We start from the raw sequence: 17100 nt of genomic DNA, 5'->3' as shown, positions 1-17100 counted from the left end.
TTGGTTTGTTTGAATTGTGGTATTGTCATCTCTGCATAGTTTATAATTCACAGTCACCCAGACTGTTCACTCTGTATTACTGGAATTCTTCTTATTATTCCATACAAACTTTTATTTGGTAAAGTTGAAAAAATGGAGGACATATTGACTATGGAAGGTCTTTGAGGACAGAATAAAACACTGGTTCAAACAAATATTTGAATATAACATCTTCCCGGCAAAATATAGCTTTATATGTAAAGATCAGATCTCATTGCTTGGTTTTTATTTTCCTTTATGGTTTTACATCAGTATATTGGTTACAAGTCAATTGTAATGCCGTATTGTCACATTGTTTTCATCAAACCTTGGCAGTGCATTCAAGAGTTGTTCAAAAATCTGTCTGGGTGAAATAAAACCAGTTCATAAATGTGATTTCAATTCGTCATGGTGACAAGAACACCAGGCCAATGCAACCATTAAAGATACTCTAAGTCCGGCACTGATTTTCATGAAGATGATACAGCCTAGCATTCTTCTGGTATATTGTAATGGTTGTGTTTGTAAAAGCTATGTCAGGGAACTTGAACTAAATAATAACTAACTTCAACAGTCATCAACTTTAGTTTCAGAGCGTAAAGCTAACTTCTGGATCACATACTCCTACAATGTGTGAACTTGTTAATTTGGTGCTATCCTTTATTTTGGATAAGTCAACCCAGGTCTTTCCTGACAATTTTCTTTGGATAATATTCCCTTCCATACAAATGCACCTGTATTTCTTTGATGAAAAGTTTGGTGCATATGTGCAAAAGAAGCAGTGTGTTTCAATGAGCATGAAAGAGTTTTGACTCAAAGGAAGACAAGAATCAGTTTAAAGAGTCAACATAAATCACAGCAAACCTAACATAATATTTAAGAACTTCAAAATCTTCTATTTTTTCAAATATGCATATTTGTGCAACCTCCAGGCAAAAGGATTTGAGTGAAGCATGGTGGTGTTGATGTTACATGCTGTATGTACATTGTACAGTAATTTACAATCACTGCTATGGATCCTCATCCTTAAACTGCAAGCTATGTGAGAGCCTTCCATAATTCATGATCTTCAAAAGCCACTTACAAATAATTTAACTTTGGAACTTGCACCTTTCATTTTGTCTGAATCAGAACTTACAGTACTAGATACACCCATTCAACCAAACTAAAGCTTCAACTGATAGACAATACAAAAGCTTTATTTTTTATTTTTAAGACATTAAATCCAACACTGCAAATACGTCATCCATAACATTATCAAAGGAAGAATTCTTATCATTTTAAACCAGTTACCATTTGTATTTGAAAAATAGCACAAAATCTGTTTTTTGTATATAAACATGAGGTAAATGTGTGATGTTTTATTTCTTTGATTTTCAAAATGCATGATTTTTGTTCATATTATTTATGGGCATTAAAATGTAAATTTGGATTTTGTAATCCAAAAAGGAGTCCTGTACGAATTGTCTTTCTCAATGAAATCTAACGCTTCATCTCTCAACCATGAACCATCAAATCCCCCTGCTTGACAAATGTCAATAAAAATCTTGAAGTAAAGTTCTCCAGACACTTCACAAGTCCTGGTTTTTTCATCAATGCCATATTTGGTCAGCAGAGAGCCATAACCTGGCGTCCATTTCCTACAGACATGAAAGATATGACAAATAAAATGAACAATTAGTGTATTGTTCATATTGTTTATTTTCTGTTCTGGTCTATTGATTTTACAAATCTTGAGAAACATGATACCATACTAAAATAACGCCATACTTTGTTGGATGCAAGAATTGGTAAGCAATAAATTAGGCTACAAGATGAAACATTGCATGTCTTAAACTGACAAACTAGCTAAAGGAATATGTGACATTATTTGAACAGATTCTGTGATCCATTATACTGCCTGATATGATCAAAATAAATTGGAAAGTTTGATCAAGGTTTTCAATAATGTCATTATTTCAACTTTACAAAAAAGACATTAATAAATTTAATATGGTAGCTGTCAACTATAACTGCCTTAGTCTATGTTCTGACATGACATCTTGGTGTATTTGAAATCATGGGAGTATGGAAAGGAATGCAATGATATTAAGAGGCATCGTGACATTCAGGAAGTTCTATCACGCACACATTAACAATTATGGTACTTTTCACTCAATGATAAAATACCGAGTACACAAAGTCCTTTTATTACTGTATGAATACTTACTCATAAGTTTGCATGAGTTTTGAGTTTTTACTTGTTAGGAGTTGTTTGGTCAGGAACAAAAGCAAATCATAATCTTCTTGGCTTAAATTGTGACTGAAGAAATCTTTTTTCGGTGTAACTCTTATTACATAAACATTCTGGAACAAGATTACGACATTGAAGAGTTTAGAGAATCATACTGTACAGGTGACAATAGAGGTAAATAAAAATTAACAACAACACATCAGTGATATTGACAATGGCACATCATTATAGTACTACACAACAGATAGGAAACTGCATTTAAAAATTATACTCTTTTATTTCAACTTTTCTTCATGAAATTACAGGATATATTTCTCCTCAGTTTGCATCAACTTAGATTCAAGGATAATCCCTACGATACACAGAGTCGGAGAAACATCTGAGTTTGTCCACATTGTTGATACCCAGAACTTTATGTTTATTATGATAGATCTCCACAAGAAATAAAGGAGTGATACTTACAGGTATTGCTATGTCCCCAGTTTTCACAGATTCACTCTTCTCTTTGATATGTTTTAGTAGCTGAGGACTGAATGATGTTCGTTTTTCCTGTCAGGCAAATGAAAAAATTTACAAATTTCAAATGTATTTCAGTAAAGAGGCTATCTTGGCAGACTTTACAAAGAGATGCAGACATACAATCCTTGATCTCTGAAATGAATCAATCACTGAACTTGTATATGTATTAGAGATAATGTACAGATGAAATGATGGAGTGTTGAAGAATAAGGAAATGTGAAATGAAAAAGTTACAAACTCTGTCCTAGTACTGACTGTGATAGAAATGTATCGAAAATTATTACAAAATCCATCAAATAAAAAATATGCATTTCCTTCTGACACTTACAGTATCATTAAACATTAACAAGAGGATTTCTATGAATACAAATTTTAAACACGAAAACAGAACAGTCTCATATCAAATAGACATCACATTATTTTCAAAGAGAAACAAAACATTGTGTACAAACTCTCACTGCTATGACTTACCACATGTAATAGTTGCAAATCACAACACATGTTGTACAGCACACTTAGAATTTGATATCGTGAATGTTTCCGTCCTGGTGTCTGGGTTAAAACCTGTGCAGGAAAAATAATTTTTTTCTGTTCTAGTCAACAGCTGATACAGAAGGCAAAAATGTGAAAATGTGATCACAGATAGTGGAGTGCGGTGTTTGTTATACTGGTATAGAGTACCAAACTGACTGGGCTAACTTTACGAATTTCCAAGCCATTTTTTGTTCATAACAACATTGATTATTTATTAAGTGTTAGTATTGGAAACTGGAACAATTTGATGTTCAAAGATTTTTACCCTAAAATTCATTAAAAATATTAATCAGTCTTATTTTTTGCCTTTAAAATCAATAAGTTTGATACATGGAAATTCGAAAGAGTTAAATAATTTGAAAACCACTTTTGAATCTTTGATGAGAGAGAGAGAGAGAGAGAGAGAGAGAGAGAGAGAGACTGACTTATATCTTACCTGGTAATGCTTCTCACTGACAGCTAAGATACTTTCTATTCTTCCATAATGAAACCATGAATATCTACCTATTAGACTGTAAACATTTCTCAATAGCAGGGCTCTCTCATTTGGTCTGTCAGCTATGATTTGAAAGACTTTCAAGACTGGATCTATTGCAGACAAAAATTAACAATTACAAATTTAAGTTTGAATACCAATTGCAGTAAAAACTGTATAAAATCATGGACCCTTCTTGAGGGTCTATGATTGAACCAACTCTCCTGACATCTGATGTAATCTTTAAGCATTCTTTCTACAAATTCCTCTGCTCATCAATGGCGTGATATATTCTTGTACAGTCATGATATTTTATTGTACTTGACGACATAATTTGACACATAATTGCTACAATTGAAGTCCAACCATACACTATTTGTAGAGTTCATCCTTCTTGTTATAATGAGTATGGCAAGTCAGTCAGACATTGATAGTTTCATTAACTCTCGTCTAATGGTATAGCATTTATGTTCATGACTACCAGTATTGTTAAACAATGCATGGTCTAAGAAACAGTAGCTTGGTTCTGGTGTATTCTCTTTTGAAATCTTAAATATTTATAACATGTCTATGCTTATCTGTGCAATCTCACTCTTGAAAACTGTCTGTGATACCAAGCAGGGTATGTACATATATTTCCTACTTTCTGTATGATGGACTACCATAATATTACCTTTTTGTCTTGCATCTTTTCTCATTATGTGAAATAGTTTGAACCAATACATATCATAAATGGTGATACAATAAATATAAAATATTTACACAATAAAGTATTCAGCATTAGGGCTGCATTCACAAAAAACAGTTGGGGGGGAGGGGGCTGGAGGAATTCAGGGAGGATTCAAAAATTGTTGGGGTAGTAGAGGGGGGACTTGAAAATTTTGCTCTACCTGTAGGGGGGACTTGAACATTTTTTTGGTTCCCTTTTATGTTTTACATTTTCCAATTCCAAGTTTTTGTAGGTAATTTAATGAAAAATGAATACCATTTTTATGTCATCCAATTGTTGTAATGTTAGTAATAATTTTAAAAATCTAGAACCATTTTGCCATATTTCATTACTTTTATCTGGAAAAGATCTAAACGTGAGATTTGTTGTAAAAAAACAAACTTGAGCCTAGTAACAGGGCAGAAGCTGCAACTGTTGATGATTTTGCAATATTTCAATGAAATATATCAACTACAGTTTCTTGCTGTCTCCCTACAGCATGCTCAAACACACACTGTTCAGTTTGTCGACAAAGCCTGTCAATATAATATGTATTAGGTGATAATTTAATTAGAGTCCAGACTGACAGTCATTTATTAATGATACAAATGCATTGTACACATACACAGGCTGTGATAGCAAGCTGAATACTGGACAGTTCAACATGCTATATGGAGTAGAACAAGAACACAGTTGTATAAACTGAAAAAAAATATTGCAAAAATTATCAAAGTTACTACCTACTGTATGGGCAGTGTCGCTATCAGGTACAGCCCTGCTACTGCAGTGTCACTGTCACTGCATACCTGAGCAGTGATAGAGGTAGCTCTGATCCTGGTGTACATGGTAGTTGAAGAAAGAGTTTGGGTGAAATGACACTCATGACAGTGAAACATACTTGTACACAAGATCAGGCCAGAGAGTAACACATGGAAGACAAGGAGACTTGCAAAATTATCGGGAATTTTTGAATTCTGGCATATGACTATAATCAAATACTAAAGAAAAAAGATGGGAGTCAACATGCTTGATTTTCTAAATTTTCACATTCTTGTCATAAAATAAAAATACCGCAATTATACGGTGTCACTCAAATTTGATCAGAATTGGTATATACCAGTATGGGTTACCAATGATCAACAATAAATGTTGTTTCTATCTGTTCAGTGGAGGAAAATTCTACGTTGATGTTATGGCAGTGATTTCTGCACAGTACAACCAGAAAAACAACAAGAAATATCTAAACCAGAAAAACAAGAATGACAAAAGTAATTAAGGTCTAACTTTAAGTACTGCAGGTCAACTTTAGCAACATGCATAGCAGAAACAAGCCCCTCTTAATTTAGTATAAACGGTCTTCCCCCATCTACTGTCTATGGTTGCAGCTGGTCTGTTAATATTTAACAGGACATAAACAATGACAGGAAATGAGTCAAGATCAGTGGAGTTTGCCTGTTTGTCACTGGCATGCCTCCTGCACATTTGCAGGATTTCACTTTTTCTTACCTCATTTGCACATTTTTGACACTGATATGTTCATTTGAACAAATTCACATCTCAACCCCTGCATCTACCTGAACACCAAATACTGAGATGGTAGCTTTGTCAGTATGGGAGCCTTTGTGTGTGACGGACATACATCCGCACATACCCACAAATATACAGACATACAGACATGCAAATCAGATGCAAATGAACTGATTCAGCTTATACGATAACCTCACATTGGTACACCAAATGTGAGCTAATAAAAAGTAAAACTTTGCATGGTAAAGACTAAATGAAAAAATATGTGACTAAATTTGCCATTATAACATCCAAAATTTCAGAGATTAAAAACATTTATTTGATGGAATATTTTAACTTTCCAGTACTGTCAATTTTGAGTAGCATCTAATTCATATATGTCTTGTACTTTTGAAACAAATTTTGGTAGGTAAATGCATGCTGCTCAGATTTTTTACAATATGGAAATTAGCCAGAATTCACAATTGGCCTACTCTCTCATGATCATCATTTTGTGTGCTCTTCGGCAGGAGCAATTGACCTGGCCAGAGTTTGATTGATTCAATTTGGCTTAGACCGATAAATCCAAAATGTTCACCGATGCGTTTAAAAATGAATCAATTTAAGAACTTGCCTTAGGAAAATTACTTTACAATCTGCCAATAGCAGGTAGTGGTTGAACACCTGCAGGTGGAACAGCGCAATACATGTTTATTTTTTTCTACGTGTACATCCTTTACAAATATGCAGGCTTGTGATAGTTTTTTTTGGGGGGGTGTGAAAAATTTTGATCATATAGAGGGGGGGGGGCATTAAGGTATTGAGGGGGGATCTGAAAAAAATTAGATTTCAATTATGATTCCTCCAGCCCCCGCCCCCTCCCCCATCATTATTTGTGAACACAGCCTAAGTTTAGAAAGAGCTATGCAAGTTTTGAGTCAATACATGGAAAACAAAGACATGTTTTGGAATCAAACATACCTGATTCCCATGGCACAGGCTGAACATCAATCTTCTTAAAAAAATCTTGAGAAGTTAATGCTGGTAGCTTGACTTCTCCTTCTCCAAGTGGATCTAATCTTGTAACATCAGCATAGATAGATTGCACTTTGTCAGGATAATGTTTGCATAAATCTTCAGAAAATGGAAGCAATAGTTTGTCATTCTCAACAGCAGCAACTTTTGCAGCTCCAGCTGATATGAGTTCTTCGGTTACAAGTCCGACTCCTTTCATGAGAAATAACGGAAATCATTAAAGATCAAAACAACTAAACATTTCATTTTTTGTAGGTGTATGGTAGATGAGTTGGTAATGTGATGAAAGACTGTTCAGTTTCCTTCACAATAATACTGTTAGATGTAATGGTATCGGTTACTGATGGACTGGTATGCTAAGACTTGTGAAAGAATCATTACATTGAGACTTACTGTGATAAAAATGCAGCATCATGGGCATTTTGCTTTTTTCATGAGATGTTGTGAATAGAAGTCACAACATGATACTAACAGCTTTTGTACATAGAGCAGATCACACTAATAAGTTTCTAATGCCACATGTACATATGCAATACTAATCTTTATGGCCCTGATACGGGTTTTGCGGGCTGAGATTGTACGGCGGAAGGGCCCAAGCGTGCGAGGGCCCGTACGCCGTACGACCGAGGTCCGCAAAACCCGTATCTGGGCCGTAAAGGTTTTATCATATACCTTATTGAACGGTTGTGATATGCTTCAGTATTTATCAATAAAATTTTGTTAAAGTTATGGGCGTAAATTAAAAAAAAACATGAGCCACGCAACTTTGCGGATTAATATGTACGATGTTGTCATTTGTTCTGTTAATTGTGGAACGCGTCATGAGCTTGTTCTATGCGAACACCAATGTCACAGCAGAATGAGCACAGATGAGTAGTTGATCCTGCTCGTTAACCCTTTTCCTGCCGAGCGCCCTTGTCCGTTATCCTGCCAAGTCAGTAGAAAACAGCCCTATAATATGTGCCTGCAAAAGATGGCTCTCCTGCACGCTATCCTGCCAGGCATTTTGGCAGAAATCGCCCATTTTCAGGGTACTTTTAGCCGTACTTATACGTGTTAGACTTCGATAATTTCTACATGCCCGTAGACAGGGGAAGGAGCTCAAGGGTTACTGCAGAAAAAAATTGAGGTCACCGGCTTTGTTTGCCCCTGGGAGTGCGTCATTTTATTGCCGTTTCATGTTTATTTTTTCGGAAATAACCTCCTTCAGTATTACGCACGTCCGCTAGGCACAAACATCACCTCACTCGTCTGTTAGTCAGAGACCCTGAGGGTCGTGCTAGGGGTGCAGCAGCACCGGCAAACCTGTCCTGTTTCCCCAGGGTAGGGTCAATTGAATACGTACCTTCAACGACTTGGCAGTATTAACGACATGGCTGAGCCATTGAAGCACAGCTCCACGTAGTTTAGCCAGCTCGTTTGGGAGTTGGCTTACGAGTGTTACCGTTCATTACTGACTTAATCGAGTGGTCCTCAGTCAGGTACGGGTTTGTACCGACATGGCTTGGGCTGCAGCTAACCAGTGATAACCAGTCACTACACCCAAGTCTTCAGTTCACTTTTGCGATGCACGGGTACAACGCAATATGCTTCCATTGTTCTAGCCATCGACGTGTCCACATGCCTGGCAGCCATATTGTACTGCTAGCTGGTTTGCATAACAAAAGCAGTCCATGCTAAGTGCAGGTGGTATCCCCGTAGCATTGACCTTATGTCCCCTTTTGAATTCTCCGTACGCAAACAGCGTACGTAGTTACCAATGCGTCGGCAAGAGGATACGTTTGCCTGAAAACCAGAGCCAATACTTCAAACGATGGATTAAATAAAAAATCCAAAGCTACGTCCATTGAATGGCAAGGCCAAGGCGGTGAAGGACGTTGCCTGGCTTGAACTTGCAGAGCTGAAGCCCAGCTTAGTACGTCGCACACCAGTTTGTAATGTTATTTCCGAGTCGTTCATATCCGTTCCATCGGAGGAACAAGTCGAGCCGTCCCGTCAAAAATACGTTCTCATTTTCAGTCATGCACAACTGAATAAGTGAGTTTCGTCTCGCACCATCGGCACCTGATCTGCCAAGTCGTTTGCAAGAGGTTGCCTTCTAGATTAGCAATGCCGAGTTGGTCAAGTTCGGCAGCAATCTCTATAGTGCCAGGCAGCCAAGTACGTCCAACTCCGCCAGAAAACGTCACCATGCTATCCTGCCAAGTCCGCTAAAAAGCGGAAAAAAAAACCAGCCCCCCTTGGGTGTGGGGGACTGGCGGACAGGTTTCTGCACCTTTCCCTGTCTATCGACTCCCTGCGAACCCATTTCGAGGGGAAAAGGCGTTCCTTGTCAGAAAACCTGTCCTCAGATGACCCCTAAACGCACAGGGGATAGCAAAACGTAGTGCCGTCGACTTGGCAGGAAAGGGGGTACCCAAAAAGGGCCCGATTTCCACCGAGTTGGTAGAATAACGGTCACCAGTGCTTAGATTCTGGCTACACCGAATTTCAAGCGGATTTTCACCGACTTGGCAGGAAAAGGGTTAAAATACACTTTCTCAGCAAAACATTGAGAGGAGACTATCAAGCACTTGTTTTAAACCAATTTTGATCGGAATAAGATTCGAACTGTCTACAATTTGCTTCAAAACTACACGCGAAGCGCATAGAAACGGGTTCAAATCTCGCGCTGACGTGCTTTTGAATGGAATGTACGTGGATAGCAACGCGCGTAGCAACGACAACGAAAAAGTTCGAAAAAGCGCGCACACTACCTTATTTGGACAAAGTGTGCCTGGGCGTGATACGGCAACTTATTACACACCTGTAAGAGCGCCTTTTCCCATAGGTTTACATGGATACGTGAATCTAGGTATATGATAATAATCTTTACGGCCCTGATACGGGTTTTGCGGACCGAGGTTGTACGGCGGAAGGGCCCGAGCGTGCGAGGGCCCGTACGCCGTACGACCGAGGTCCGCAAAACCCGTATCTGGGCCGTAAAGGTTTTATCATATACCTTATTGAACGGTTGTGATATGTTTCAGTATTTATCAGTAAAATTTTATTAAAGTTATGGGCGTAAATTAAAAGAAAAACATGAGCCATGCAACTTTGCGGATTAATATGTACGATGTTGTCATTTGTTCTGTCGTGGAACGCGTCGCAAGCTTGTTCTATGCGAACGCCAATGTCACTACAGAATGAGCACAGATGAGTAGTTGATCCTGCTCATTAGAATACACTTTCTCAGCAAAACATTGAGAGGAGACTATCAAGCACTTGTTTTAAACCAATTTTGATCGGAATAAGATTCGAACTGTCTACGATGTGCTTCAAAACTACAAGCGAAGCGCATAGAAACAGGTTCGAATCTCGCGCTGACGTGCTTTTGAATGGAATGTACGTGGATAGCAATGCGCGTAGCAACGACAACGAAAAAGTTCGAAAAAGCGTGCACACTACCTTATTTGGGCAAAGTGTGCCTGGGCGTGATACGGCAACTTATTACACACCTGTAAGAGCGCCTTTTCCCATAGGTTTACATGCGTACGTGAAACTAGGTATATGATAAATTTGAATTCACAACAAAGTGCTTGTTGACTAACAGACATGTGCAGTACATTTTGAATTAATTATAAACTTTCAACACACAAATTTCACAAATAAACATATGACTTTTTGAGATTTGTGTTTGTCAAAACATTGTTTGTAGAGTGTACATTAAAATTGCATGCAAAATGACTGGGCATGTACAGTGAAGAAAGCAAGAAAGATTTAAATGATTTACATTTATCGAACTTAAGCCCTCCCTATGCTCTAGCTGTCTGGGATTGATGATTCTAAGCAACCATCTGGCTTTACCAATCACCCTGAGATGCCAATGGTATTGTCAAAGTGTGTATATCTATTGATTTGTGTTTATGAAACATGTGCAGAGAAAATTTATGGTTCCAATTACACTGTAAACATGGCACTATTGGTTTGTCTACTAGAGCAATATTATAATAATCAAACAGGATCCTACGAGTTCTTATGAGTTATTATATAATGAATAGCGCTGTTCACGGTTACAGGGTTGTTATTAAATATAGCTGTACGCACACGACATTGGACACACGGCTTGAAATACGGACAAATTTTATCAATGTTGCATACATGGCCGTTTTTTGCTCACGTGTTCACACACGTGAGCATATGTCGCAGCGATGTCTGTCTGTCTGTCTGTCTGTCTGTCTGTCTGTCTGTCTGTCCGTCCATCCGTCCGTCTGTCTGTCTGTTTGTCTGTCTGTCTGTCTGTCTGTCTGTGTGCTCAATATCTCAAAACCGGCTCATCAGATCAGAATCAAATCTGGTACATAGATTCAGTTTGCAAATGGCAAGAAGTGATTAGTTTTTGGTGGATGTGGCTTGCTTACTTTTTGCTCATTTGCATAATTAATGATTTTAGAAAAAACGGATATATATTGAGAACAACTGCACACAATTTGATGAGATTTGCTACAAATGTTGATAACATTAAGATATATCAGCTGTGAAAGTTATTAAGGGGTGACGTGAAAGATAATTACTAATTTGCATATTTAATGAAATTTCCTAATTAGGGGTATATATCTTAATTTACTCAATCAAAATTGACGAAACTTGGTATCCATATGAAGATACTGTGATTTAACATTATTGAAAGTCATTAAGCACTTTTACTTCATCCAAATCGTAATTTGCATATTTAATGACCTTTCGAAATTAAGGATATATATTTGAATTTACACAACCAAAATTGATGAAACTTGCTATGTACATTAAAGATACTGTGATAGAACATTATTAAAAGTCATTAAGCATTTTTACTTCAGCCAAAATACTTATTTGCATATTTAATAAACTTTCCTAATTAGATATATAAATCTGAATGGACTTGACCAAAATTGATGAAACTGGCTATGTTCATTAAAGATACTATAAAAGAACATTATTGAAAGTCATTAAGCATTTGAACTTAAGCCAATTCCTTATTTGCATGTTTAACCCTTTTCCTGCCAAGTCGGTGAAAATCCGCTTGAAATTCGGTAGCCAGAATCTAAGCACTGGTGACCGTTATTCTCCCAACCCGGTGGAAATCGGGCCCTTTTTGGGTACCCCCTTCCTGCAAGTCGACGGCACTACGTTTTGCTATCCCCTGTGCGTTTAGGGGTCATCCGAGGAGAGGTTTTCTGACAAGGAACGCCTTTTCCCTCGAAATGGGTTCGCAGGGAGTCGATAGACAGGGAAAGGTGCAGAAACCTGTCCGCCAGTCCCCCACACCCGAGGGGGCTGGGTTTTTTTTACCGCTTTTTAGCGGACTTGGCAGGATAGCTTGGTGACGTTTTCTGGCGGAGTTGGATGTACTTGGCTGCCTGGCACTATAGAGATTGCTGCCGAACTTGACCAACTCGGCAATGCTAATCTAGAAGGCTACCTCTTGCAAACGACTTGGCAGATATGCTGATGGTGCGAGACGAAAGTCACTTATTCAGTTGTGCGTGACTGAAAATGAGAACGTATTTTTGACGGGACGGCTCGACTTGTTCCTCCGATGGAACGGATATGAACGACTTGGAAATACCATTACAAACTGGTGTCCGACGTACTAAGCTGGGCTTCAGCTCTGCAAGTTCAAGCCAGGCAACGTCCTTCACCGCCTTGGCCGTGCCATTCAATGGACGTAGCTGTGGATTTTTTATTTATTCCATGGTCCGAAGTATTGGCTCTGGTTTGCAGGCAAACGTATCCTCTTGCCGACGCATTGGTAACTACGTAAGCTGTTTGCGTACAGAGAATTCAAAAGGGGACATAAGGTCAATATGGTACGGGGATACCGCCTGCATTTAGCAGGGACTGCTTTTGTTATTATGCAAACCAGCTAGCAGTACAATATGGCTGCCGGCATGTGGACACGTCGATGGCTAGAACAATGGAAGCATATTGCGTTGTACCCATGCATCGCAAAAGTGAGACTGAAGACTTGGGTGTAGTGACTGGTTATCACTGGTTAGCTGCAGCCCAAGCCATGTCGGTACAAACCCGTACCTGACTGAGGACCACTCGATTAAGTCGGTAATGGACGGTAACACTCGTAAGCCAACTCCCAAATGAGCTGGCTAAACTACGTTGGAGCTGTGCTTCAATGGCTCAGCCATGTCGTATACAACGGCAAAAACGTAGTTTTTATGCCACACTGCCTAGTCGTTGAAGGTACGTATTCAATTGACCCTACCCTGGGGAAACAGGACAGGTTTGCCGGTGCTGCTGCACCCCTAGCACGACCCTCAGGGTCTCTGACTAACAGACGAGTGAGGTGATGTTTGTGCCTAGCGGACGTGCGTAATACTGAAGGAGTTTATTTCCGAAAAAATAAACATGAATGACGCACTCCCAGGGGCAAACAAAAAGCCGGTGACCTCAATTTTTTTCTGCAGTAACCCTTGAGCTCCTTCCCCTGTCTACGGGCATGTAGAAATTATCGAAGTCTAACACGTATAAGTACGGCTAAAACAACCCTGAAAATGGGCGATTTCTGCCAAAATGGCTGGCAGGATAACATGCAGGAGAGCCAATCTTTTGCAGGCACATATTATGGGGCGGTTTTCTACTGACTTGGCAGAATAATGGACAAGGGCGCTCGGCAGGAAAAGGGTTAATGAAATTTCCTAATTGGGGATATATATCTGAATTAACTTGATTGTTGTTGTTGAAACTTGCTATATACATCAAAGATACTGTGATATAACATTATTAAAAGTCAAAAGACATTTTTACTTCAGTCAGTCCTAATTTGCATATTTAATGCATTTTTGAAATTAGGGATATATATTTGAACTTACATGACCAAAATTGATGAAACTTGCTATGTAAAGATACCATTATGTAGGCTAACATTATTGAAAGGCATTAAGCATTTTTGCTTCAGCCAATTCCTAATTTGTGTATTTAATGAGCTTTCCTAATTAGGGATATATACTTTGATTTATTTGATCAAAGTTGGCATAACATGCTTTGTACATTGATGATTATACCAGGTTATACCAATATTGGAAGTCATTTTGCACTTAAGTTTTCATGTAAGCTAATTTATAGTTTGCATCTAATGAGCTTTCAAAGTTACGAATATATAGTTTGAAGGACTTGACAAGAGGCAATTACATTTGCTATATAAAGAGGTGATACAGTGACAGCAGTCAAAGAAATTAATTATTTCTATTTCAGCTAATTGCGTATTTGAATACTTAATGACCTATAGAGTTAATCTGTGGTGAATATTGTTCATTATGTTGATCATAATACTTTTAATGAAGTTGCAAACATGTGGCAAAGGTTCAAATTTACACATAACTGCAATATGGGAAACACGTCAGCATTTACAGTTCATATCTGGTTACAGCTTGTACTCTTGAGTCTTGAATATGCCTTTTAGTATTCATTGTTACACTAGCAGTCGCCTACTAAGATGTGTTTTCGTCGTTTTTGCATGCGTAATTTTCAAAAGCGTAATCTAAAAATGCGGACAAATATTTATTTTTGCATATTAATGAGAGAACAGTGACGTAAACTGTGAACAGCCCTATTGGTTCTAAAATCAATAGCATATACAGTAGTATTACCTGGAAAACAATCAAGTATGAGTGACCTTTCTTTCTGTAAAGAACCATTTGGCCATATTTTCTCAATGATCCTTTTAGCAACAACTCGATCCACAATATACAATTGTTTTATTCGTGTCTTCTTTGGACGAAAGATAGTATATTTTTCCTGCAAGGTCTCTAGGTCCTCTCGATCATCGAAATCATATTTCACTGTCTTCTTTCGTTTTTTTGAAGTTGATCCTTTGTGTCTTAATGCAACCTTTGCATGATATCTACTGATAGATGGTACCACTGCTTCTCGGTGGGTTCCACAAATGACTGAACTGTTAATTGAATGGCTAATATTTCTGTCCCACTTCTTGCACATATTGAAACTTGCCACAGTTGAAATATGCCGTGGGTAAGCTCTTGCATTGTAAATGATAACATTCAGCATTGACGGAATTCTCATCAAGGCTTTTTCCATGATGTGTTAGTGATACAATCAAACTATACAGGATACCATTAATCTGAAATGAACAAGAACGAGGGGATATTACATTAGTATCACAAGCAAGTTATATGTTTTATTATCTCATATTATTCCACAGAAAGCTGTTGATTCAGTTTCAGGATGGATGAGAAATTTACACAGCAGGCAGGTGTAATAGCAGGCTGTTACAGGTTAAAGGCAGAATATTAAAATCGATTGCAGCTATCAAAGCACGCTGATTGGCAGCTGCACATTTACATTACAATCCTCAATCAAGAACATAACATATGATGAACTGAACCTGGATTACATTATATCAATGAAAATAGCTTGGGTATAGGAGCGGAGATTCAAAAGTGAATAAAACTAGACTCTGAACATAGTGTGTAATGGTACATCTGTGTAACAAACTGTGCATGTTACCAGTACTTTGTCTGCTTGAGGATTACTGTTCGCTTGATAATCTCAAAGCAAATAATGAATGCATTGATACTTATGAGAAGAATGTAAATAGGTATATGCACGATAAGAAAATAAGGCGACAGGGAAACTAGAATCATCTAATTACACAAATTGGGAATTTTATAAGTGATTAGACTTTTACCGATGACAGGAAGTGAATATCTTCAATGTCAATCATATATTGCAACACCATTGAGTCAATTTTAATGTTCTCTCTAAACCACCCATAAATTAGCCAAACATGAAAGCTACAAACTGACAACCTGACACATATTATTGACATATCATTAGGAGAGTTTTGTTTTGAGTCCCCTTTTAAGTCTGCAAATCGTTTCAAATGTCCTAAAAATACCATGAGATTTTTAAATCCATACCCTTGATATTTTCAAATCGATTCCCCCCCCCCCCACCCCGGGTGTTCCCCCCCCCCCCCCCGTGTTTGTGAATGCAGTCTTAACAATACAAATGCACAGTAAACATTCACAGGTTGTGTTAATTGGAAAGCTGAATTTACGGAATCCATTAACATGTTGGGGTGTAAAACAAGAGATTGGCGCACGGTTGTGGAGGAAACGTGATTGGCGTTATAAGCAAAAACACTTTAGTTTAATATCATTGCCATCGTTTAGCCATATAAATGGGGGGGATATGGATTTAAACACTTTTGATCATATGGAGGGGAGGGATTTTCATTGTTTTTGCGGGTATTGAGGGGGCTGTAAAATGAATTGCATATAAGATTTCAATAATGATTCCTCCGGCCCCCCTCCCTCCAAGTATTTTTCATGCAGCCCTTCTCTATTCATACACTGCGTACTTCGCCGCGCCGCGACAGGCGACTGTGTCTATCACGATTGTAGAACGCAACGATCGGCCTTGACGCATGAACATTTCAGGAAAGTTTTACGCTTGCTTTTAACTTTATACCAGCAGAAAACTACTACAATGACAACTACATAGCACTGCCCAAGTTAAAGTCTAGGCTTGTAGTATTTGGTATGGTGTAACGATCTAGATGCCTGTGATCAGGTTTCGGAAACTTAATCGTGCACGCGTGGCGCCGGGTTCTCTTGATCATACCTTGTAATCAACAAAATGAACTTAAAAAACAAACAAACACAAAACATTAAATAGTCTACCTTTCAATCATTGTACACTTGGTAAAGTGAGTAGTAAGTCTCTTAAAGTTTCTCAAGTGATTCCGCCGCTGCTGTCTACACGTGTGTATATCCCAGTGCCATTGAGTAAGTCGAAAGATGATGCCATTACGCAAGCGGAAGTACAGAACGGTAGATGTAGTGTGGGTAATGGTGTGCATCAGATTACTATTCGGAATATTCGTGTTCTCCATACTCATATTCGAAGGCTTACCAATAAGGACGAAGAAAACCCGCATGTTATCGGAATAAAAGATTATAATGATCATTATATTGTAACGCGACCTTATAAAATTGCTCAACCCTGTCAGGTATTTCTGTTTCCCTGGGGAATAAATACTAGTGGCCATTGAATATTTGAAATATATTCTAAATC

The 17100-nt window shown here is 38.1% G+C and overlaps 1 protein-coding gene across 1 annotated transcript; it reads right to left on the bottom strand.

Moving 5' to 3' along the window:
- Positions 1-229: 229 nt before the first annotated feature.
- On the bottom strand, positions 230-16869 carry LOC139150485 (dimethyladenosine transferase 2, mitochondrial-like). The gene is made up of 8 exons (XM_070722875.1): positions 16707-16869; positions 14652-15142; positions 6976-7221; positions 3741-3892; positions 3242-3334; positions 2714-2800; positions 2228-2364; positions 230-1658 (listed from the first exon to the last, which is right to left on the bottom strand). The coding sequence occupies exons 2-8, from the start codon at positions 15097-15099 to the stop codon at positions 1433-1435; spliced, it is 1389 nt and encodes a 462-aa protein (XP_070578976.1). The 5' UTR covers positions 15100-15142; positions 16707-16869; the 3' UTR covers positions 230-1432.
- Positions 16870-17100: the final 231 nt, after the last annotated feature.

This window comes from Ptychodera flava, chromosome 14 (genome assembly GCF_041260155.1).
Source record: "Ptychodera flava strain L36383 chromosome 14, AS_Pfla_20210202, whole genome shotgun sequence".
Classification (NCBI taxonomy): Eukaryota; Metazoa; Hemichordata; class Enteropneusta; family Ptychoderidae; genus Ptychodera; species Ptychodera flava.
This window is presented reverse-complemented; position numbering and strand designations above follow the sequence as displayed.

Coding starts and splice junctions, on each gene's coding strand:
- LOC139150485 (XM_070722875.1), bottom strand. CDS start 15,099: ATGGAAAAAGCCTTGATGAGAATTCCGTCAATGCTGAATGTTATCATT. Junction 2,801..3,241: donor ATTTGCAACTATTACATGTG/GTAAGTCATAGC, acceptor TTTGCCTGACAG/GAAAAACGAACATCATTCAG. Junction 1,659..2,227: donor AAACTCATGCAAACTTATGA/GTAAGTATTCAT, acceptor TCATGTCTGTAG/GAAATGGACGCCAGGTTATG.